At 49.4% G+C, this 22,834-nt stretch overlaps 1 protein-coding gene across 10 annotated transcripts; it reads right to left on the bottom strand.

The window, feature by feature from the left end:
* Positions 1–351: 351 nt before the first annotated feature.
* Positions 352–22,629, bottom strand: rfx1a (regulatory factor X, 1a (influences HLA class II expression)). Of its 10 annotated transcripts, none has more exons than XM_069195618.1 (21): positions 22,468–22,629; positions 17,836–18,199; positions 15,636–15,745; positions 15,320–15,412; positions 12,732–12,839; positions 11,671–11,769; positions 10,772–11,107; positions 10,017–10,111; positions 9,353–9,716; positions 8,502–8,683; positions 7,732–7,851; positions 6,411–6,532; positions 5,817–5,935; positions 5,477–5,586; positions 4,245–4,396; positions 3,982–4,079; positions 3,568–3,717; positions 2,989–3,197; positions 2,742–2,895; positions 2,448–2,493; positions 352–2,131 (listed from the first exon to the last, which is right to left on the bottom strand). In XM_069195618.1, the coding sequence occupies exons 2-21, from the start codon at positions 18,173–18,175 to the stop codon at positions 1,968–1,970; spliced, it is 3,171 nt and encodes a 1,056-aa protein (XP_069051719.1). In that variant the 5' UTR covers positions 18,176–18,199; positions 22,468–22,629; the 3' UTR covers positions 352–1,967. The 10 variants fall into 10 exon arrangements, with proteins under 10 accessions (XP_069051719.1, XP_069051724.1, XP_069051721.1 ...); XM_069195623.1 differs by having other exon boundaries at positions 11,671–11,766; XM_069195620.1 differs by lacking the exon at positions 22,468–22,629 and adding an exon at positions 22,154–22,406.
* Positions 22,630–22,834: the final 205 nt, after the last annotated feature.

The following is a 22,834-nucleotide window of genomic DNA, read 5'->3' as shown; positions in this document are numbered from 1 at the left end:
CTTTGGGATAATGGCAGCTGATGGAGTGGAATTGGGGTAAGTGAGCTGAGTCTATGGCTCCTCTCAGTCTCCTGTCCTGCTGTGTGTATGATAGGATAGGAGACCGAGAATCCCTCTGTTATAGATTTATTACTGAAGGAGCCTTGATCGCCCTTCTCTCTGTTCCCTGTTGGTTTGCAGGGGTTTATCACTCTTTGCTCACCCTCCCTTGTTCCACTGCAGGACAGGATAGAGGAGATGTGAACTGTGCTGCTCATGTCAGATGAAGGATACACTGGTCTATCCCTGTTTGACTACAGGTGTAGAGTAACATCACAAGGGGAAAAAGAAATCTCCAGATCTTTGACAGTCTGCCATTTAAAAAAATCATTTATTTATATACTTTAAAAATTAAAACATTTGCTTTTCATTGCATAGAACCCCCACACACACTTAAACACACACCAACGGCACAGGGTTCTCCAAGCCACATTCAGAAATCCAGGTCACTCGCATTCAGACTACCAGTGTTCAGCAATCAAGAGGAAACACTTTTGTGACTCATATTAGAAAATAAACAGGAAGGAGCTGCAGCTAGAAACGGCCCATAGGCTCTTGGTAGCCTGATGCGAGTGCGGTGTGAAATACCGAGAGCAGACTGTGATGAGGATGAGAACAGGAAGCTGTGGTAAAGCGCTTCGAGGACAGACAGAAACCGGAGATGATTCCACGGTACAAAGGGAGGGAAGGGTAGAGAGAAGACAGAGGGCAGGCCGACACCAGTGCACTGCCCACTGCCCCCCAGCCAGCCACCCAAGACACACAGGCCCACACAAAGAGAAAAGTAGAAGAATCCACACACTAGCTTTTTATAGTTTGGGTGATGTGTTGAACACTGCTGGTTGTCTGGGTGAACTTTATGCACACAGGCACAAAGTTTTCACACAGCTCTCTCTCTCTCACAAACACAGCATTCATACACCCACAGCTCTATCTCGATTACACACATGAACACAACCTCTCTCTCTCTCACACACACACACTGTTCGCTCTTTGCTGCTCCAAGTTTTTATTTCAAGAGAAATGCTGGCAGGAAATTAAGTGCATCATTCACCAAGGCAGGTAATACATTTTTGGCACAAAACGCAAAAATAAAAGTAACACTAATCTCAATTTTTAATACATTGATCATACCAACAAAATATGCAAAAACAGTTACGTGTCTGGACTGAATGAGGCCACTGGGATTGAAAACAAGAAGAGCAACAGAACAGCAAAAATCACGCACGCACGCACGCACTCACGCACGTCTGTCACCTACAGCAGCTTCTATCCCCTGTGCGTCAGGGTTAGACTGAGTAGAATAACAGAGCAGCCTCCAGGGCCCTAACAGTCAATTTATGCCTTTGAAGGCCACCTTCAGCAGAGTTCACCAAGACACAGCCCACAAACACGACGCTAAGCACAGACAGGCACGAACGCAGGCACTCATACACAGAGCGGCTGAAGATGTGCAGTTTCTCACTCAGCTCTTCACACATGGGTACGTACTGTACAGCCACGCTACCCTTTCAGTTACTGCAGCTACTAGCCACTCACACCTAGGGCCTCCCACCCCACTGCAACATGATTGGGCCACACAGCCTCCAAACTGACTGGACACCCTGTAACCCTTAGCCTTAGATTCTGATTGGTGGGCACTGGTGAGGCTGGTGCCTTACCCTGCATGAAGGGCCTCTAGGTGGAGACAAGCCCACTAGGAGTCCCACTACAGGACTGGTAGCAAGGCAGTGAAGGTTGGGCTCCACCTGTGGAGGAGTGATTGTTCAGTTCCATGAGGCTGTCAGAGGACTGTGTCTGTGGACAGTTTGTGGACAGGCTGTGTGGTGCGGAGGAGTGGGCTGGAGACAGGCGAATGGGACTATGTGCCTGACTCTCCCGCTGCAGATACTGGGGTGCGTGTGTGTGGCAGGGTCTCAGTGTTCCCCTCAGTTGTCTGGGGGTGCCGTGCTGAACAGGCCTCTGGGGTCAGTACGGGGCAGCTTGGTGGGAGGCTCCAGAGAGTCGACAGGCAGCCCGGAGGAGTCTGAAGGCAGAGACAGCTCCTGCGAGCACTCTTCATCACTCTCCTCCTCCTCCTCCTCTTCCTCCTCTGAGAGAGGGAGATAGGCAGGGAGGGAGAGGAAAAAGAAAAGTAAGAGGTGGTAAAATGAAATTAAAATGAACCAATGAACATCCTCATTACTCTGAGGAATAACTGGCTCCTCTCTGTTAACAGAATATTGAAAATACTCAGATGCATTTATACACAACAGGGCACAATGGTCATTAAAAGTCTATCCAATACAGTAGAGGAAACATCAATATATTACAGAGACCGATCAACTTGATAAACAGAATGATTAATATTTTAAAAAGAAGACTGATCAGTAAATTACAGGACAGAGTGATCATGCACTAATCAATACCTTTATCAGGGTCCAGTGTGTTCAGACTCCTTCCCAGGCTAGCAAACTGAAACAGAAGGAGTTCTGTGCTTCAGTACAGTTAAGGGATGTACCAATGTCAGATATAAAAGCAACTGTATGTTAAACCTGTATTCAGGCTCTTCTCTGTGTGAATGTCAATACAGATGGAGGTGCTGCAGTGTTGCAGCTTTATTCAGGCTCTTCTCTGTGTGAATGACAGTACAGGTGTAGGTGTTGTAGTGTTGCAGCTGTATTCAGGTGAATACAGCACTGTATTCAGCTGCAGTACTGTACCTCGCCCATGACAGCAATGGGGGTCTCTCCCTTGGCCTGGGCCACGCGGTGCTCTATCAGGTAGTACATGTACTCGTCGTACAGCAGCCGGATCAGGTGGAAGCTGCCAAAGCTGGCAGCACTGCGCAGGGTCAGGTCCCTGATCACCATGGAGCTGGAGGAAGGCAGGGAGGCCATGCTGTTAATGCTGCCAAGCTCTTTCTACTCAGAGCCCCCCCCTCCCTCCCACTCGGCTGCGTTCTCTCACCTGTAGAATGACCACTTCAGCAGGAAGAGCTTGGCCGCGCGGGGGAAGGCAGGGCTGGCCTGGTATGGCTTAAGCACCTGGGCCACGACCCCATCCAGCCAGGCAGCCCATTGCTCCAGGGAGTTCTGCTGCTGCAGGGTCAGCTTGAAGTCCTGCTCCAGCCGCTGGACCACCCGGTCCTCACAGCGACACACCCAGGACGCCTGCTCCTGCAGAGGGACAGAACATACTGACTACAGGGACAGACAAAGCAACAGGACACACCAACAGGGATGGCTGTACAGAGGGACAAAAGACAGTGAGATAGAAGGACAGACAGAGGAACAGTAATTGGATGGAGAGAGTAACAGTGAGACAGAGGGACAGTCAGAGGAACCAGCTGGTCAGATGCAGTCGGTCAGAGGAAGAGTCAGACAGTGAGACAAAGGGATAGTCAGAGAAACAGTTGGTCAGATGAGGAGAGGAATAGTCGATCAGATGGACAGAGGAGCATTCAGACAGAGGAATAGTTGGTCAGAGGAACAGTCCTTCAGATGGACATAGAGACAGTGTAACACAGAAACTGGCAGACGGACAGACCTGTACGTTGGCGAAGTCAACACGGTTGAGGTCGCTAAGCATCTGGTTGATCTGTGCAGTATTCTGCAGGACTGCGCGGGCTGCCTGTGCCAGGTGGTTGAGGGATGTGTACCTGCGCAGTGTCTGTGCAAATGCACTGGCAGAGGTCACCTGCAGAGACAAGATGGACCAGGACACAGAGATTAACAGTTTTGTCCATCAGTGGACAATGCAATATATTTCAATCTATGTGTAGCGTATTGAGTGTACTCATACCATGGTGTATACCATGTATTGTATCTTATGGATAGTTGGTTGTGCAGTCAATATATTGTGTATTTGCTGTATGTTGTGAAAGTGGCCTTGCCCAGACCATCTCCACAGGGTGTTAATCACTGCAACGTCAGTCTATTCAGTCTCTACAGTGTGTCTAACCTTGACCCGGACCATCTCCTCAGGGATGTTCATCATGGCAGTGGTCAGCCAGCTCTCCAGGCTCTTGGCGAAGTTTCGGATGGCTTGAGTTAAGGCACCTAGGAGAGTGGAACAGTCAAACCTACAGCGCACACAGTATGGCACAAAGTGTGTTACATAGAGGGTCTACACTGTCATACATGGAACAACTCTATAACTCAGGAACAGGGAGAGGCTAATGGGAAGAAGCAGGTGATCCCGGACTCGCGCTGTGGTGGACTCACTGGGGATGGGTCGCAGCACGTCAGGGATGAGAATCTCCACCAGCCCCTGGTACAGCGTGTTGTCGCATTCCCGGCTCCAGCGCAGCACTGGCTCGTATTTGCACAGCAACACCAAGCACGCCTTGGGCAGCCGCTTCTCCGACTCGTCATGGCTGAGAGAGCAAGAGTGTGAGTGGTCACTGCATACACACCGACACAAGCAACCACTTGGAACTCAAGTGTTCGAAAGCATCTAGGTGTGCAGGTTACTGTGTCAGTGTGTATCACAGTGTTGGGGTAAGTTGGGTCTAGGTGTGCAGGTTACTGTGTCAGTGTGTATCACAGTGTTGGGGTAAGTTGGGTCTAGGTGTGCAGGTTACTGTGTCAGTGTGTATCACAGTGTTGAGGTATGTTGGGTCTAGGTGTGCAGGTTACTCTGTCAGTGTGTATCACAGTGTTGGGGTATGTTGGGTCTAGGTGTGCAGGTTACTGTGTCATGTGTATCAGAGTGTCGGGGTATGTTGGGTCTAGGTGTGGAGGTTACTGTGCCATTGTGTATCACAGTGTTGGGGTATGTTGGGTCTAGGTGTGCAGGTTACTGTGTCAGTGTGTATCACAGTGTTGGGGTATGTTGGGTCTAGGTGAGCAGGTTACTCTGTCAGTGTGTATCACAGTGTTGGGGTATGTTGGGTCTAGGTGTGCAGGTTACTCTGTCAGTGTGTATCAGAGTGTCGGGGTATGTTGGGTCTAGGTGTGCAGGTTACTGTGTCAGTGTGTATCAGAGTGTCGGGGTATGTTGGGTCTAGGTGTGCAGGTTACTGTGTCAGTGTATATCAGAGTGTTGAGGTATGTTTGCGTCTAGGTGTGCAGGTTACTGTGTCAGTGTGTATCACAGTGTTGGGGTATGTTAGCGTCTAGGTGTGCAGGTTACTCTGTCAGTGTGTATCACAGTGTTGGGGTATGTTGGGTCTAGGTGTGCAGGTTACTGTGTCATTGTGTATCACGGTGTCAGGGTATGTTATAATATGTCGAGGCATGTAGGTTACTTGTCAGAGTGTGTTAGAATGTGTATAGTTGTGTAGGTTACTGTGTCAGTGTGAACCAAGCTGTCAGAGTGTCTTACATCGAGTCTGGGTGTGAAAGTTACTGAGGCAGTTGGTATCAGAGTGTCAGAGTGTGTTGGAATGTGTTGCTAGGTGTGCAGGTTACTGTGTCAGTGTATCAGTGTCCGAGTGTGTTAGGGTGAGACTCACACAGGCAGTGCAGCCCCCTCGCTGGTCTGGCTGTCACTGTATCTCCAGAATGTTTTCCATAGTGTCTCCACCAGAGTGAACTGCAGGTTAATCATCACATCCAGGATTGCCTGGAGAAAGAGGGACACATGGAGCAGTGGAGTAAGGGGGAGAGGAAAAACTTTCAGACCGCTAAAAGGTAAATTAAGAGTGGTAAATAAAGTCAAATGGACAAGGTTGTACCTCAGGACAGGGACGTACCTCACAGTGTGACAGACAGATGGGTCAGGGCTGTACCCAACACTGTGACAGACAGGAAAGGGACGTACCCCACAGTGTGACAGACAGGACAGGGACGTACCTCACAGTGCTCCCTGTATAGCACCTGGAAGCTCTTGATGTGCTCTAATGATATCCCATCAGGCAGTGCTTTGCCCTGCAGGTCAACCTCTGAGAACTCAGGCAGAGCACGAGAAGCATCTGGAAAGACAGGTGAACAGGAAAAGAAAATGCTCTTCAGCTTATTTGACATGGATCTTTTCATTCAAACTGAACTGGACAGAGACCCACACCCACAGTCACTGATAATGTACAGAGACTCTCTCAGACTGTGTAGACAAAGGTCCCACTTCTGATCTTGGGGACCCTTGCAGCTGCTTGTTTCTGTTCTTCGTGAGCACTCAAATAAATACTAGAGCCCATATTAGACCTAATTATATGTTCAGTTTGAATTATTTGTTTTCATGTAGGAGGTTTCCTTTAAACTCTTGCATTTCTTGCATAACTTTCATAATCTTTCAACCTTGAACAGAGACACAATTACTTAAGTGCCAACCAAGCCGCTTGATCATTTAATTAAAGATTTATGGAGGTAAAGAAAGACCTCAGTGGTAATGAAAAGTCAGATGTCCTCACTATCAATGGTGTGACCTTCAGTATTTATCCCCACTCTCACCCAGGAACTGCTGGTACTGCTGCACTTGTGAACTGATGTCAGACAAGCCAGAACCCTGCTGCTGCCCTGTCCCTAGAGCCATCCCGTTGGTCATCCCCTCCACCTTCTGCACCGGCTTCAGCCTGGAGAGAGACAGGGAAGCCATTACACAGCCAGTCACATGGACAGCGAGCCACTCAGGCAGGCCATCTGCAGGCGGTGGCTTCAGTCAGGCAGTGGAATGAGAATTTGTCAGGCAGGCAGCAAGATGGTCATGCAATCAGGTATGTAGTGTAATAATCAAGCAGACAGAGTGTCAGTCAATCAGGCAGGTAGTGAGATAGGCAATTAGGAAGGCAGTATAATAATCAAGTAGGCAGTCAGGTAATCATTTATGCAGTGAAATAGGCAGGGAGTGAGATAGTCAGGCAATTAGGTAGGCAGTGGTGTAGTAGTCATGCAGGCAGGCAGTGAGATATTCAGGCAATCAGGTAGGCAGTATACTAGGCATGCAGTGAGATAGGTAATCAGGTAGGCTGTGGTGTAGCAGTCATGCAGGCAGACAGTCAGGTAATCAGGTAGGCAGTGTAATAGTCAAAGCAGGCAGACAGTGAGATAGGTACTTCTGTAGGCAGTATAACAGTCAGGAAGGCAGCGAGATAGTCAGGCACTGGTGAAGGCAGTATAGCAGTCAAGAAGGCAGACGGGCAGTCAGGCAGGCAGTGAGATACTCTGGGATTAGAGAAACATTCAGAAATCTAATCCCAGAGTTCCCACACCTGCCAGAATCACAATGGTCCCAATCCTACTGGGAGAGGGAGGAGGGAACTCAGTTGAACTGGCAGCCCAGTATGTGATCTCCTGTCACAGCCTGAGGAACAGTGAGTCTGTCTCCCAATAATGCTCCAGCCGCCTACAGTATATGTCAATATTTTATAATATGTCTTTGTTGTAAATGTCTGTAATATGTCTGTAGATTTTATTTTACTTCTATTTTTTGTTGTGTTTAATGTAAATATCATTACTTTCATTTGCTTTGGCAACACTGATTGTACCCATCGGTCATGCTAATAAAGCACCTTGAATTGAATTGAATAGTCAGGCTCTGGTGTAGACAGTACAGCAGTCAAGAAGGCAGACGGGCAGTCAGGCAGGCGGAGATAGTGAGGTAGCCAGTGTAATAAGCAGAGAGTGAGATACTCAGGCAGTATAATAGTCAAGCAGGCAGAGAGTCAGGCAGGCAGGGAAATAGTCAGGCAATCAGATAGCCAGTCTAATAGTTAAGCAGGGAAACAATGAGACAGTCAGGCACTCAGTAAACAGTAAAGCAGTGAGACAGTACCTCTGTTTCTGAGAGAATGGCTGCTGCCTCATAGCCAGGTGTTGCTGGTCCTCCATGAGACGCAGCAGAGGGGAGCTCGCCTTGATCCGCAGCCCATAGTAATGATACTTAGAATTCCCCCTGAAACAACACACACTTCACTATGACAATACACACACTAGCCCTTCTGAAACAACACACACTTCACTATGACAATACACACACTAGCCCTTCTGAAACAACACATACTTCACTATGACAATACACACACTAGCCCTTCTGAAACAACACATACTTCACTATGACAATACACACACTAGCCCCCCCTGCCCTGAAACAACACATACTTCACTACCACAACACACACACACACACACACTATCCCTTCTGAAACAACACATACTTCACTATGACAATACACACACAAGCCCTCCCTGCCCTGAAACAACACATACTTCACTACCACAACACACACACACACTATCCCTTCTGAAACAACACATACTTCACTATGACAATACACACACTAGCCCTTCTGAAACAACGCATACTTCACTATGACAATACACACACAAGCTCCTGCTGTAGTAGGATGCACACAGCATTGTAGCAGACTGTAATAAAAAACTGTCACGATGTGGACATGTCATGTACATGAACAGTGTATCAGGTACATTACAACAGCGTTTGTTGAGCTACAACAGTGCATCACAGAAGTGAATCCCACTCGTGTGAGTGACAAGGGGTCTGTCAGGGCCGCATGCCGTGATGGCGTGGTGACGGGTCTGTACCGTGTGCCCAGCCGCCTGGTGCGCAGCCCCATGAAGACGGAGCGGATCAGCTTGCCAAAAGAGGCGGCGTTGACAGGCTCCAGCTTCTGCTCCTGGCAATGCAGCAGGTAGTGGCAGTAGAGTGTGGAGCGAGGGAGGCTGACGCCCTCGGCCGTCTCGTAGTTATCTAACAGCCACTGAACCTGAGAGAGAGGGGTTCATACAGACACACTGACTGACTGGACACTACAGTACATTAACACTGCACTGAGAGAGAGGGGTTCATACAGACACACTGACTGACTGGACACTACAGTACATTAACACTGCACTGAGAGAGAGGGGTTCATACAGACACACTGGCTGACTGGACACTACAGTACATATACACTGCACTGAGAGAGAGGGGTTCATACAGACACACTGACTGACTGGACACTACAGTAGATTAACACTGCACTGAGAGAGAGGGGTTCATACAGACACACTGACTGACTGGACACTACAGTACATTAACACTGCACTGAGAGAGAGGGGTTCATATAGACACACTGACTGACTGGACACTACAGTAGATTAACACTGCACTGAGAGAGAGGGGTTCATACAGACACACTGACTGGACACTACAGTACATTAACACTGCACTGAGAGAGAGGGGTTCATACAGACACACTGACTGACTGGACACTACAGTACATTAACACTGCACTGAGAGAGAGGGGTTCATATAGACACACTGACTGACTGGACACTACAGTACATTAACACTGCACTGAGAGAGAGGAGGTATACAATATAAATGGCACACCCATTTCAGATTCTCAGGAGAACACATTAACACACCCTCTGGCTCTACAGGCTGTACTCACTGTGGCAGGTGAGGCACGTGTGGTATGGGAGTAGGTCTGGTTGCTCCCGCTGTTACTAAGCATGTACCCTCCTTGGATGACGTAGCTGCCCCCTGCACCTGCTGCAGCTCCTCCGCTGGGAGTGGTCCCACCTGCCTGCCCTGTCCCCCCGGTTGCACTTGCAGCTCCTGTGCTCGGATTGGCAACAATCTGTCCCGTGCCCACAAACATAGAGACTGCTGTGCCCCCTGCTGAGCTAGACACTGCCTGAGAAGTCACAGGGGTGGTGACCTGCGATCCTGAGGCAGCAGGTGGCTCATAGTAAGTGGCAGCTGCAGGTGCATTGTACAGGGGTGTCTCGGAGTAGGAGTAACTGCCAGAACGTCTGCAGAGAGAGAGGGGTTAATACAGACACACTCACTGACTGGACACTACAGTACATTAACACTGCACTGAGAGAGAGGGGTTCATACAGACACACTGACTGACTGGACACTACAGTACATTAACACTGCACTGAGAGAGAGGGGTTCATACAGACACACTGACTGACTGGACACTACAGTACATTAACACTGCACTGAGAGAGAGGGGTTCATACAGACACACTGACTGGACACTACAGTACATTAACACTGCCTTAACATCAGAACTGAAGGAGAGATGGACAGGCAGTCAGACTCACATTGTGCTGGTGGTGTAACCTGCATCGCCTCCTTCTACATATTGGACCTGACTGGAGTAGACGTGCTGTACTGGGACCTGCTGGAGCTGCTGCACCTGGTGCACATACACACACACTGGGTTAGTGTACTATACACATTCACACACACTGCGCCAGTGTGCTGTACACATACAGTACATACACACAGGGTTAGTGTACTGTACACATACACATGGGGTTAACATACAATGCACACACAAACAGGAATATTAACAATAATCCATGCTGGATTATTGTATTGTACCATGGATAGTGAAATATCACACATTCCAATCGATTTCAGACAGTTGATTTTGTTATATAACAATTAAATAGCAGACCCTTAACAACTTTAATTATTGAATAACCTCAGTGTTAGGATCCTCTGCTCTTCTCTAGACTGTTGACTCCAGTGTGTTCAGCTGCTCTGTGTGAGACTTAAAGGGAGACTGAGGGGGAATTTAAAGTGTTTTATACAAATCTTTATGGGTGCTGTATGTCTGGAAGAAGCTACCCAGCCATGTTGTTAAATGCCAGTAATCTTGGCTTCCTTCAAGAATGATTGGATAAGATGAACTAGCTACTGACTACCAAAAGCGCGAGATGGACTGAATGACTCCTCTCGTCTGTCTGTTCTTAATTCACACATGCAGAGGCCTGGTTTTCTCTCTCTCCATTGACATCTCCTACCTCTCTTACACTCTCCCACTCCCCATCCCTCTCTCTCAGGGACCTACTCTCAAGGCTGTTGCCCCCGCTGTCTCGTAGAGCAGTAGCTGGGGCAGGGGCTGCACTGTGACTGGGGTGCCAGTAGGGGGCAGCAGAGGAAGGGAGAGGGGGAAATGGAGAGGGAGGGAGAAAGGGAAGGAGAAAGGGAGCGAGGGGTGAAAGGCAGGGCACAGGGAGCTGTAGTTCCTGTCGTAGCCCGGGCTGCAGGGGGGCGAGGGGGAGCGGGAGGGAGGCTGTCCATCTGTCTCAGAGTCTATCTGCTTGACTGACCCCCACTGCAAGGCTCCCCTCTCTCTCTCTGTCTCTCTCTGCCTCCCTGCCTCAACACCTCTGCTTCCTGGACTCTGCACGGAGAGGGCAATCAACTAAGAAACAATACTAACTTTAATCCCAACACCAGTAATAATAAATAATGCATTTAAAGAAGGCTTTTCATTCCATAAATCCCATAATCCTACATTCAGGAGAAGACCCACTTCATCCCCATTGAAGTGCTGCACCACTGCTCACAGGTCAGGGGAGGAGAGAGAAACTGTTTCTCCAGTTGAATTAAGGGGAAACTTTAGTTCAAGCCCCGAGTGGAATTTTCTAAGGTTAACACTGAACCGGTATCAATACTCGCATTGATACAACAATCAGCACGAATGCCACTAACACCAACAAAAAATACCAGCACTACTGCCGTAATATTTTATGAACCTTAATAGAAGTGTTTATCATTCAGTATGAAGGTGTCTTTGTGGCAGTTTGGTGTCTCTTGTAGTGTGACAGTGTCTCTCAATATCTTTCAGTGTCTCACTGTCTGTGCACCAGTGTCTCAGTATATCTCTCTGTTTATCTTTGTTTGAAAGTGTCTCTCAGTATCTCAGATTTTCTCTGTAAATCTCCATGTTTCATTACAGCTCACCTCTTGGGTCAGATGTACTTGCTGCAGGTTTGTAACACTCAACTGGGCACTCTGTCCTGTCTTGGCCGTCTGGGGCGCTGCCTGCACTACTGACCTCTGCTGGAGAGACAGAGCAATGACATTGGGGAGTGTAGGCATAGTCCAGCACACAGTCCAGTCTGCAGTCACACTCTTTCCTTCTCTGTATCCTGTACTCGAAGCACCCCAGGTTACAGTAGCTAAGGCCTGGAATCTGTGTGTGTTTTATAAGCACATCACACATTACCTAGGTTAGGGTCTTCCACCACAAGACCCACACAAACTGTCCAGAAATAAAGGGACACCTTTCATCCCCAGTCCAGTATAGTGTACTATCAAGACTCCTACACAGCAGATCTATCCTGCTTTTAATTGCTCATTGAATAGCAGCATTATTTAATAAGAATCCTTCAATTTTACTGTAGGTTTCAATTAGGATCTTTATTATCCTGGTGGAAAAGGGGTCCTTCAGCCAGAAAGGATGGAAACCCTTCTCCAGGTTGAAATGGTCAGTCTCAAATGTTTAAATACAACCCGATTTGGGCCAGTGTAATAACACCTGCATCTGCATCACAACTAGTGCAGGAAACCAGAGGTGGACTTTGGTTCAGAAACAAGATTCTTCAACTGCTGACCAACTGACTGGCTAGAAAGCAGAGACCTCCTTTCATAAAATACCAGACAGTAACTTTTAACACTGACATAATGTGGTCCAGACACACAGAAACACACTTAAATAACCACACTGACCGGTACTGGTACATTGACAAGTACAGAAACACAACACACTGACCACTACAGATCCACACACTGGCAAGTACTAGTACATTGACAGAAACACAACGTGCACTGACCACTACAGATACACATGCTGACTGGTACAGAAAACACATCGTATACTGACCACTACAGATACACCAGCTGACCACGACAGATACAGAAACGCATACAACAATCATCAGCAGACATACAGACACTGCTGGACAGACAAATTCTCAGTCATGAAACACAACAGGGTGCGAGTGACCAGGGCTGGGGGCTACCTCAGGGGGGGAGTGACCCTGTGGCTGGACAGGGTGGACAGACAGAACGGACACTGCAGACACTGTCCCCCCCTTCGTCCCTGGAGATGCTGCCTGGACCACCAGCCTCTGTCAGGACACACAGCAACACACAGTTATACAACATCACACAAATACACAACAGCACACAGTGACACAACAACACAAATCACTGTAACACACAATCACAACTGCATAGCAGAAGGGCGCAGTCTGGTGTTCTGCTGCACGCTTGCACTGCTGGGCAGCACTGACACAGGGTAAGAGACTGAGACTGTGCCCTGTATCTTAAGACTCCTGCCAGCCAGCGACCTCCTGGACCATACAGGACCATGTCAGGACAGCCAGGTGAGGGAGCAATTTAAACAACAGGTGAGGTCTGAGAAGGAGCTACCTGTGTCACGCTAACACACCCAAGAGAGTAAGTCACCTGTGAGAAAGGCTCACCTGAGAGAGCGAGTGACCTGTGAGAAAGGGTCACCCGAGAAAGTGAGTGACCTGTGAGAAAGGGTCACCCGAGAGAGTGAGTGACCTGTGAGAAAGGGTCACCCGAGAGAGTGAGTGACCTGTGAGAAAGGCTCACCAGAGAGAGTGATTTACCTGTGAGAAAGGCTCACCTGAGAGAGCGAGTGACCTGTGAGAAAGGGTCACCCGAGAAAGTGAGTGACCTGTGAGAAAGGGTCACCCGAGAGAGTGAGTGACCTGTGAGAAAGGCTCACCAGAGAGAGTGAGTTACCTGTGAGAAAGGCTCACCCCAGAGAGTGAGTTACCTGTGAGAAAGCCTCGCCCCAGAGAGTGAGTTACCTGTGAGAAAGGCTCACCTGAGACAGTGAGTTACCTGTGAGAAAGGCTCACCTGAGACAGTGAGTTACCTGTGAGAAAGGCTCACCTGAGACAGTGAGTTACCTGTGAGAAAGGCTCACCCCAGAGAGTGAGTTACCTGTGAGAAAGGCTCACCTGAGACAGTGAGTTACCTGTGAGAAAGGCTCACCCCAGAGAGTGAGTTACCTGTGAGAAAGCCTCGCCCCAGAGAGTGAGTTACCTGTGAGAAAGCCTCGCCCCAGAGAGTGAGTTACCTGTGAGAAAGGGTCACCTGAGAGTGAGTTACCTGCGAGAAAGGCTCACCAGAGAGTGAGTTACCTGTGAGAAAGGCTCACCTGAGAGAGTGAGTTACCTGTGAGAAAGGCTCACCAGAGAGAGTGAGTTACCTGTGAGAAAGGCTCACCAGAGAGAGAGTTACCTGTGAGAAAGCCTCGCCCCAGAGAGTGAGTTACCTGTGAGAAAGGCTCACCTGAGACAGTGAGTTACCTGTGAGAAAGGCTCACCCCAGAGAGTGAGTTACCTGTGAGAAAGCCTCGCCCCAGAGAGTGAGTTACCTGTGAGAAAGCCTCGCCCCAGAGAGTGAGTTACCTGTGAGAAAGGGTCACCTGAGAGTGAGTTACCTGCGAGAAAGGCTCACCAGAGAGTGAGTTACCTGTGAGAAAGGCTCACCTGAGAGAGTGAGTTACCTGTGAGAAAGGCTCACCAGAGAGAGTGAGTTACCTGTGAGAAAGGCTCACCAGAGAGAGAGTTACCTGTGAGAAAGCCTCGCCCCAGAGAGTGAGTTACCTGTGAGAAAGGCTCACCCCAGAGAGTGAGTTACCTGTGAGAAAGCCTCGCCCCAGAGAGTGAGTTACCTGTGAGAAAGCCTCGCCCCAGAGAGTGAGTTACCTGTGAGAAAGCCTCGCCCCAGAGAGTGAGTTACCTGTGAGAAAGGCTCACCTGAGACAGTGAGTTACCTGTGAGAAAGGCTCACCCCAGAGAGAGAGTTACCTGTGAGAAAGGCTCACCTGAGAGAGTGAGTTACCTGTGAGAAAGGCTCACCTGAGACAGTGAGTTACCTGTGAGAAAGGCTCACCAGAGAGAGAGTTACCTGTGAGAAAGGCTCACCTGAGAGAGTGAGTTACCTGTGAGAAAGGCTCACCTGAGACAGTGAGTTACCTGTGAGAAAGGCTCACCAGAGAGAGAGTTACCTGTGAGAAAGGCTCACCTGAGAGAGTGAGTTACCGGAAAGAATGAGTTACCTGTGAGAAAGGGTCACCGGAAAGAATGAGTTACCTGTGAGAAAGGGTCACCCGAGACAGTGAGTTACCTGTGAGAAAGGGTCACCCGAGACAGTGAGTTACCTGTGAGAAAGGGTCACCCGAGACAGTGAGTTACCTGTGAGAAAGGCTCACCAGAGAGAGTGAGTTACCTGTGAGAAAGGGTCAGCGGAAAGAGTGAGTTACCTGCGAGAAAGGGTCACAGGAAAGAGTGAGTTACCTGTGAGAAAGGGTCACCCGAGACAGTGAGTTACCTGTGAGAAAGGCTCACCTGAGACAGTGAGTTACCTGTGAGAAAGGCTCACCCGAGACAGTGAGTTACCTGTGAGAAAGGCTCACCCGAGACAGTGAGTTACCTGTGAGAAAGGCTCACCCGAGACAGTGAGTTACCTGTGAGAAAGGCTCACCCGAGACAGTGAGTTACCTGTGAGAAAGTTACCTGTAAGAAAGGATTATCAGACAGAGCAGTTACACATGAGAGTGGGTTACCTGAGAAGGGACGGTGACTTGCTGCACTGAGGGCAGCTGGAGAGCAGAGACTGCAGAGCCCTTTGATGACACACCGCCCTGGACCAACAGACGCTGTGAGGGACAGATGAAGATACAGGGAGGAAAGAGAGAACACAGAACTGTAAGTCAGTCCACTTTGGGTCTTTGTGACCTTTAGCTGTGAACACTGTGTCTTCTGTCTGAGCTGTGGGCTTAAGAAGCCTTGTGCTGTCTGACATGGTTGATCAAAGTGAGTGTATAAGTGTAGCCTGGTTAGCAGTTCAGGTGTTACACCAGATGAGTTTCAACTGTTTACCTGCTGTGAGTTCTGCACCTGCTGCACCACCTGAGTAGGGACTCCGGTCTGCACTACAGCTGGTGGGGGGCTAGATTCAGACACCGAGTCACTGGGGTGAAGAGAACCCTCTGAAAAATACAGAGAGAGAAGGGTTAACAGACACTAAACAGACATTATAGATTAACACTGTATTGAGATGAAGAGGTTAATACCTCTTGAGATAAAAAGGTTGATGCACGGAGAGAAAGAGGGGTTAATACAGACACACTGACTGACTGGACACTACAGTAATTGAAATGCTGCATTGAGAGAGAGGGGTTAATACAGACACACTAACTGGACACTACAGTACATTAACACTGCACTGAGAGAGAGGGGTTAATACAGACACTGACTGACTGGACACTACAGTACATTAACACTGCACTGAGAGAGAGGGGTTCATACAGACACACTGACTGACAGGACACTACAGTACATTAACACTGCACTGAGAGAGAGGGGTTCATACAGACACACTGACTGACAGGACACTACAGTACATTGATACTGTACTGAGAAAGCAGGTTAATATTGATACTAGACTAACTGTATCCTACAGTATAATAACACTACACTGAGAGAGAAATCTTTACTTACGGTATCCACAATCCAGGTTATAAAACCAGTTATGGTAGTACATCATTCTCAGGATGCAGAGAGAGAAAGAGAGAGTGATGGAGCCACAGGGAGGAATAGAGAGAGAAAGTGGGATGTGCTTAGGCTGAGGCCTGATGCTTTATATCCTGAGAAAACAGCCTTGAACAGCTAATCTCAGGGGCTACAGAAACAATCCCTTCTGCACATAAACACAGGTATCAGATTGGGAACGTTGTAGAGATGGGAACAACAAAACTGCAGTCAGAAAGGTCAGACAGTGTGTGTTCCTTCTCCTCCTTCTGTTACTCCCTCTCCTCCTTCACACTATAGCACCTGGACACTTTAGTGCATTACTGTAGTGTCGCTCCATCTCCTCCTCACACTATAGCTCCCGAGTCACACCCTTTCCTCCTCACTCTACAATAATAATTATAATTCCTTATACTTTTATAGCGCTTTTCTGGACACTCCAAACAAAGCGCTTTACAGGTAATGGGGATCCCCTCCACCAATGTGCAGCATCCACTATACCTCCCGAGTCACTCCCTCTCCTCCTCGCACTATAGCTCCAGCGTCACTCCCTCTCCTCCTCGCACTACAGCTCCCGAGTCACTCCCTCTCCTCCTCGTACTATAGCTCCTGAGTCACTCCCTCTCCTCCTCGCACTATAGTTCTAGTGTCACTCCCTGTCCTCCTTGCACTATAGCTCCCGAGTCACTCCCTCTCCTCCTCGCACTATAGCTCCCGAGTCACTCCCTCTCCTCCTCACTCTGTCCCTCTGCCCCTCATCATTCTCTGTCCACTCATCACTTTCTCTGTCCCCTTGTCATTCTCTCTATCCCTCTGCCCCTCGTCACTCTCTCTGTCCCTCTGTCCACTTATCACTTTCTCTGTCCACTCTTCACTCTCTCTGTCCCTCTATACCCTCGCTACTCTCTCTGTCCCTCTGCCCACTCATCACTGTCTCTGTTCCCTTGTCACACTCTCTGTCCCTGTCTCCCCATCACTCTTGTTCGCTTCTACATGTGTGGAGGATGTAGTTCTGAGCACATGAAGAATACTGTGTTTGTAGAGTCTGAGTTAGGTTGGTACAGACCTGTTTACAGGGTTACTGTGATTATGTAGTCATACAGCCACTGTATTCCCACAGTACAACTCAGACATTTACAGTCCTTTTATTGGTGGCCTTTAAGGACAATAGCTCTCTCTCTCTTTTTCTCTCCCTCCCGCTCTGTCCACCCAGCTTGGCAATGCAATATCAATGTTACCTGACACTTGCTAGGTTAGTCTGAATATAGCACTCCCTGAAATAAACTCACTGACTCAGTGAAACACACTGACACATGCAGACTGACTCAGTGTGTGTACACATATGTGTATGCTTTAGAATACCAGTACGTGTACAGTGTCAATGTGTATATACAGTGTGCCATTGTGTGTGTACAGTAAGTCTATTCCTCAGTGCGTCAGTGTGTGTACACGTGTCACTGTATGTACAGTGTGTTAAAATGTGTCAGTGTGTTTACAGTGAGTCTATCCCTCAATGTGTTGGTGTTTGTACAGTGCATCTTTTTCTCACCTGTGACAGTGACCACGATGTACTGCGCAGTGCCCTGGCCACTGCCAGGCTGGGTGGGTGAACTCTGTATCTCCGCGGTAACATACTGCGTCTGCGTAGGTGTCTGTGGGGGGGCAGTGCCAGCCGGGGGGGCCGATTTCTGCCCAGAGGGAGTTGCAGGAGTGGTATTGCTCTGTCCCGCTTGGGGGGGAGGAGCGCTTTGCAGCTCTGCCATGTACTGTGCTGGCGTGGGAGGGGGAGCAGCGGGTGGCTGGGTCTGTTGTGCCTGTCCTGTCACCACACCGCCCCCCTGAGGCTGGGAGGACTGTTGCAGCTCCCCTACATAGGCTGGAGTTGCCATGACCGGACCCAGCACTGCTTTGACCTGGGAGAGGGGCAGAAAGATAAGACAGCAGAGAGAGAGAGGGAGGAAACTGCTGTTAAAGATGAAATATTTTCCAAATAATACTGTGAATGAACACCAATGTGACAGTGAGAGGGATACTGGCAGAAAGCAGTGGAGGATGGCAGTAGAGAGACAGATCATCATAAGTTGGCAACTGATTCCACTGTTATTCTGTGTCCTGAACAGCCCTGTTAGAGAGATATATTTTAACAACACCTAGGACAGGCTGGTACCGCGGCCTGAAATAAACTGAACGGGGGCAGAGGGAGAAAAACAGACAGCGTGACAGGAGGTGAGGTGGCGTACTGGGTATCCTATTCCACATTTAAGCTGTAATGTGAGAAACCTGCCTTTACTGCAGTGCAGTATGTTCTGGGTCTTTCTCCTACTGACACTGAACACGCTGGAGACACAGTACACAGTGAACATACAGCAGGCTGTCCAGCATTGAGGGACTCACATCACAACACTGTCCAGCACTGAGGGACTCACATCACAACACTGTCCAGCACTGAGGGACTCACATCACAACACTGTCCAGCACTGAGGTCCTCACATCACAACACTGTCCAGCACTGAGGGACTCACATCACAACACTCTCCAGCACTGAGGTCCTCACATCACAACACTGTCCAACACTGAGAGACTTGCATCACTGAAACCCAGTTTCTATTATTGCAACTATTCCTACTGACATTTCTCTTGATCCTATTACTACTCATGTTAATATTGCTGCTCCTGTTACTACGGACATTGCTCCACTGCCTGACTGCTCCAGGCACTGCTCCACATTGCACTGACACGCCCAACTCACAGACTGGACCATTACTCCTGACACTGCCAGCTCACAGACTGGACTGTTACTCCTGACACTGCCAGCTCACAGACTGGACCGTTCCTCCTGACGCTGCCAGCTCACAGATAGGACTGTTACTCCTCACACTGCCAGCTCACAGACAGGACTGTTCCTCCTGACACTGACAGCTCACAGACTGGACCATTACTCCTGACACTGCCAGCTCACAGACTGGACTGTTACTCCTCACACTGCCAGCTCACAGACAGGACCGTTCCTCCTGACACTGCCAGCTCACAGACTGGACCATTACTCCTGACACTGCCAGCTCACAGACTGGACCGTTCCTCCTGACGCTGCCAGCTCACAGACTGGATCATTACTCCTGACGCTGCCAGCTCACAGACTGGATCATTACTCCTGACGCTGCCAGCTCACAGACTGGACTGTTCCTCCTGACGCTGCCAGCTCACAGACTGGATCACTACTCCTGACGCTGCCAGCTAACAGACTGGACCATTCCTCCTGACACTGCCAGCTCACAGACAAGACTGCTACTCCTGACACTGCCAGCTCACAGACTGGACTGTTACTCCTCACACTGCCAGCTCACAGACTGGATCATTACTCCTGACGCTGCCAGCTCACAGACTGGACTGTTACTCTTCACACTGCCAGCTCACAGACTGGACTGTTACTCCTCACACTGCCAGCTCACAGACTGGACTGTTACTCCTGACACTGCCAGCTCACAGACTGGAATGTTACCCCTGACACTAACAGCTCACAGACTGGACTGTTACTGACAAAGACAGAATCATTACTCATGACACTACCAGTTCACAGACTGGAATGTTCCCCCTGTCACTGACAGCTCACAGACTGGACTGTTACTCCTGACACTGCCAGCTCACAGACAGGACTGTTACTCCTGACACTGCCAGCTCACAGATAGGACTGTTCCTCCTGACACTGCCAGCTCACAGACAGGACTGTTACTCCTCACACTGCCAGCTCACAGACTGGACCGTTAGTCCTGACACTGCCAGCTCACAGACTGGACTGTTACTCCAGACACAGCCAGCTCACAGACTGGACCGTTACTCTTGACACTGCCAGCTCAAAGACTGGACCGTTACTCTTGACACTGCCAGCTCACAGACTGGACTGTTCCTCCTGACGCTGCCAGCTCACAGACTGGACCGTTACTCTTGACACTGCCAGCTCACAGACTGGACCATTACTCTTGACACTGCCAGCTCACAGACTGGACCATTACTCCAGACACAGCCAGCTCACAGACTGGACCGTTACTCTTGACACTGCCAGCTCAAAGACTGGACCGTTACTCTTGACACTGCCAGCTCACAGACTGGACTGTTCCTCCTGACGCTGCCAGCTCACAGACTGGACCGTTACTCTTGACACTGCCAGCTCACAGACTGGACCATTACTCTTGACACTGCCAGCTCACAGACTGGACCATTACTCTTGACACTGCCAGCTCACAGACTGGAATGTTACTCTTGACGCTGCCAGCTCACAGACTGGACCATTACTCTTGACACTGCCAGCTCACAGACTGGACTGTTACTCCTGACACTGCCAGCTCACAGACTGGACTGTTCCTCCTGACGCTGCCAGCTCACAGACTGGACCGTTACTCTTGACACTGCCAGCTCACAGACTGGACTGTTACTCCTGACACTGCCAGCTCACAGACTGGACCGTTACTCTTGACACTGCCAGCTCACAGACTGGACTGTTACTCTTGACGCTGCCAGCTCACAGACTGGACCGTTACTCTTGACGCTGGCAGCTCACAGACTGGACTGTTACTCCTGACACTGCCAGCTCACAGACTGGACTGTTCCTCCTGACGCTGCCAGCTCACAGACTGGACTGTTACTCTTGACGCTGCCAGCTCACAGACTGGACTGTTACTCTTGACGCTGCCAGCTCACAGACTGGACTGTTACTCTTGACACTGCCAGCTCACAGACAGGACTGTTACTCCTCACACTGCCAGCTCACAGACTGGACTGTTACTCTTGACACTGCCAGCTCACAGACTGGACTGTTCCTCCTGACACTGCCAGCTCACAGACTGGACTGTTCCTCCTGACACTGCCAGCTCACAGACTGGAGCGTAACTCCTCACACTGCCAGCTTGCAGACAGGACTGCTACTCCTGACACTGCCAGCTCACAGACTGGACTGTTACTCGTGATTGACAGCCCTCAGACAGGATCGTTACTCGTGACAGCTCACAGACTGAAGGACAGAGTGAACTGGAAAAGCCCAGAGGCAGGACTGTGCTACCACAGACCACACAGGAACAGGAAACCAGAGACACAGCAGAGCTGCAGTTTTTTTCTGTGGCGCCTTTTCAGCACTAGACTATTTGTAGTTCAGAAATACACTTTTTATTTCAATGGCACAGCGACAGAAACATTGACGAGGGTATTTTTAAAAGAAAGTCTTTACTCCACACCTGGGCTTAAGAAAAGCAACGATTGACGAAGCGTGGCGAGTGTTCCTTCGGAAATAGGACGATATTTAAGCCGTTATTTTATTCATTAAAAAGTAATATACGCGTCTTGGCGCGTTACTGTGTCACGTGTCGCACCGAACTGCTCTCGGGGAAGCGGGTGACGTCATTTAAAAAACTCACCACCTTTCTCAACGTTTTTCGCTCGTGACAGGTGAGTGACACCACGCATTGCCTTTCTTGTCTCCAACGGGGGGGAGAGAACCCTTCACTTGCTTACTTGCGATTGGCTGTTCTTTCTACTCTCTCTTACTGATTGGCTGCCCCAGGTGCCAATCCCACTAACCGCCCCGCCCCAAGAAGCCTCGTCTTAACGTTACTCCTCTCCCTGACAGCCCAGGCAGGTTCGGCCAAACACACGGTCTCTGGACTCTCGCGGCTTCTGAGACGTCTAAACTTTTTAAAAAGCACAAATACAAAGAAAGGAACAGTCGCCAACAAAGAAATAAAAACTAAAAAAAACTCACATCTACGCAAAACGGTCGTAGACATTTTCATAACTCAAAGGAAAAAAACAACAACAAACTGTATGTCACTGAGATACAAAAAGACAGAAGACACTTTTCAAAGTTCAGCGTGTCGCACCGCGGCGGCTGACCGAGCCTCGCTTCCTCTTTCGAGAATGGAGACCGTCCCCCCACCTCCTCCTCTCTCAAGGCCGTATGGCAACAGGGCTTGACAACACAACAACAGCTGAAAAGTACTCTGTCGCGTCTCGCCACACCCGCCATCTTGTACCCGATCACGGATTTGACATCGTCATAACAACCGCCCGGGCTTGAGGGCGGCGGGGCGGCCCGCACGGCACCTCTCCGCTCCGGGGCGGCACACACACCACTCTCCCTCACCAGCTCACTGTCTAACAGCAGAAAAGAGAGAGAAATAAAGTCTTTATTCACCTCTGTTTTGCTCTGGGTTTTTTCCCCGGGCTTTTTTGGTGTTGGATTTTTTATTTTTTTTTTACGGAATCGGGTTGTTGTTGTTGATTCTCGTTGCTGGGTTCTTGTCGCCAGGACTACCGTGGCTATGGCGCTTCGTCCTCACCGGGGCAACTGTTGCTACCCACCCGCCTTCCTCCCTCCCATTCCCTCGTTCTGATTGGCGCAGCCAGGCCCCAAGCCTTAATCCTGCCTTGCTGTGATAGGATCATATCGCTGTCATACAAAAGAAGCTCTCGTTTCATTCGACAAAAGGCTTGTCGATCACTAATAGAGGAACCACTTTAGAAGCTCACCTGTTTTCTTCTTGCTGATAGGGTAAAGTGCC

Source organism: Lepisosteus oculatus, chromosome 11 (assembly GCF_040954835.1).
Source record: "Lepisosteus oculatus isolate fLepOcu1 chromosome 11, fLepOcu1.hap2, whole genome shotgun sequence".
In the NCBI taxonomy this organism is placed as follows: domain Eukaryota; kingdom Metazoa; phylum Chordata; class Actinopteri; order Semionotiformes; family Lepisosteidae; genus Lepisosteus; species Lepisosteus oculatus.
Note: the sequence above shows the minus strand (reverse complement) of the source record. Positions and strands in the feature narration are given on the sequence as shown.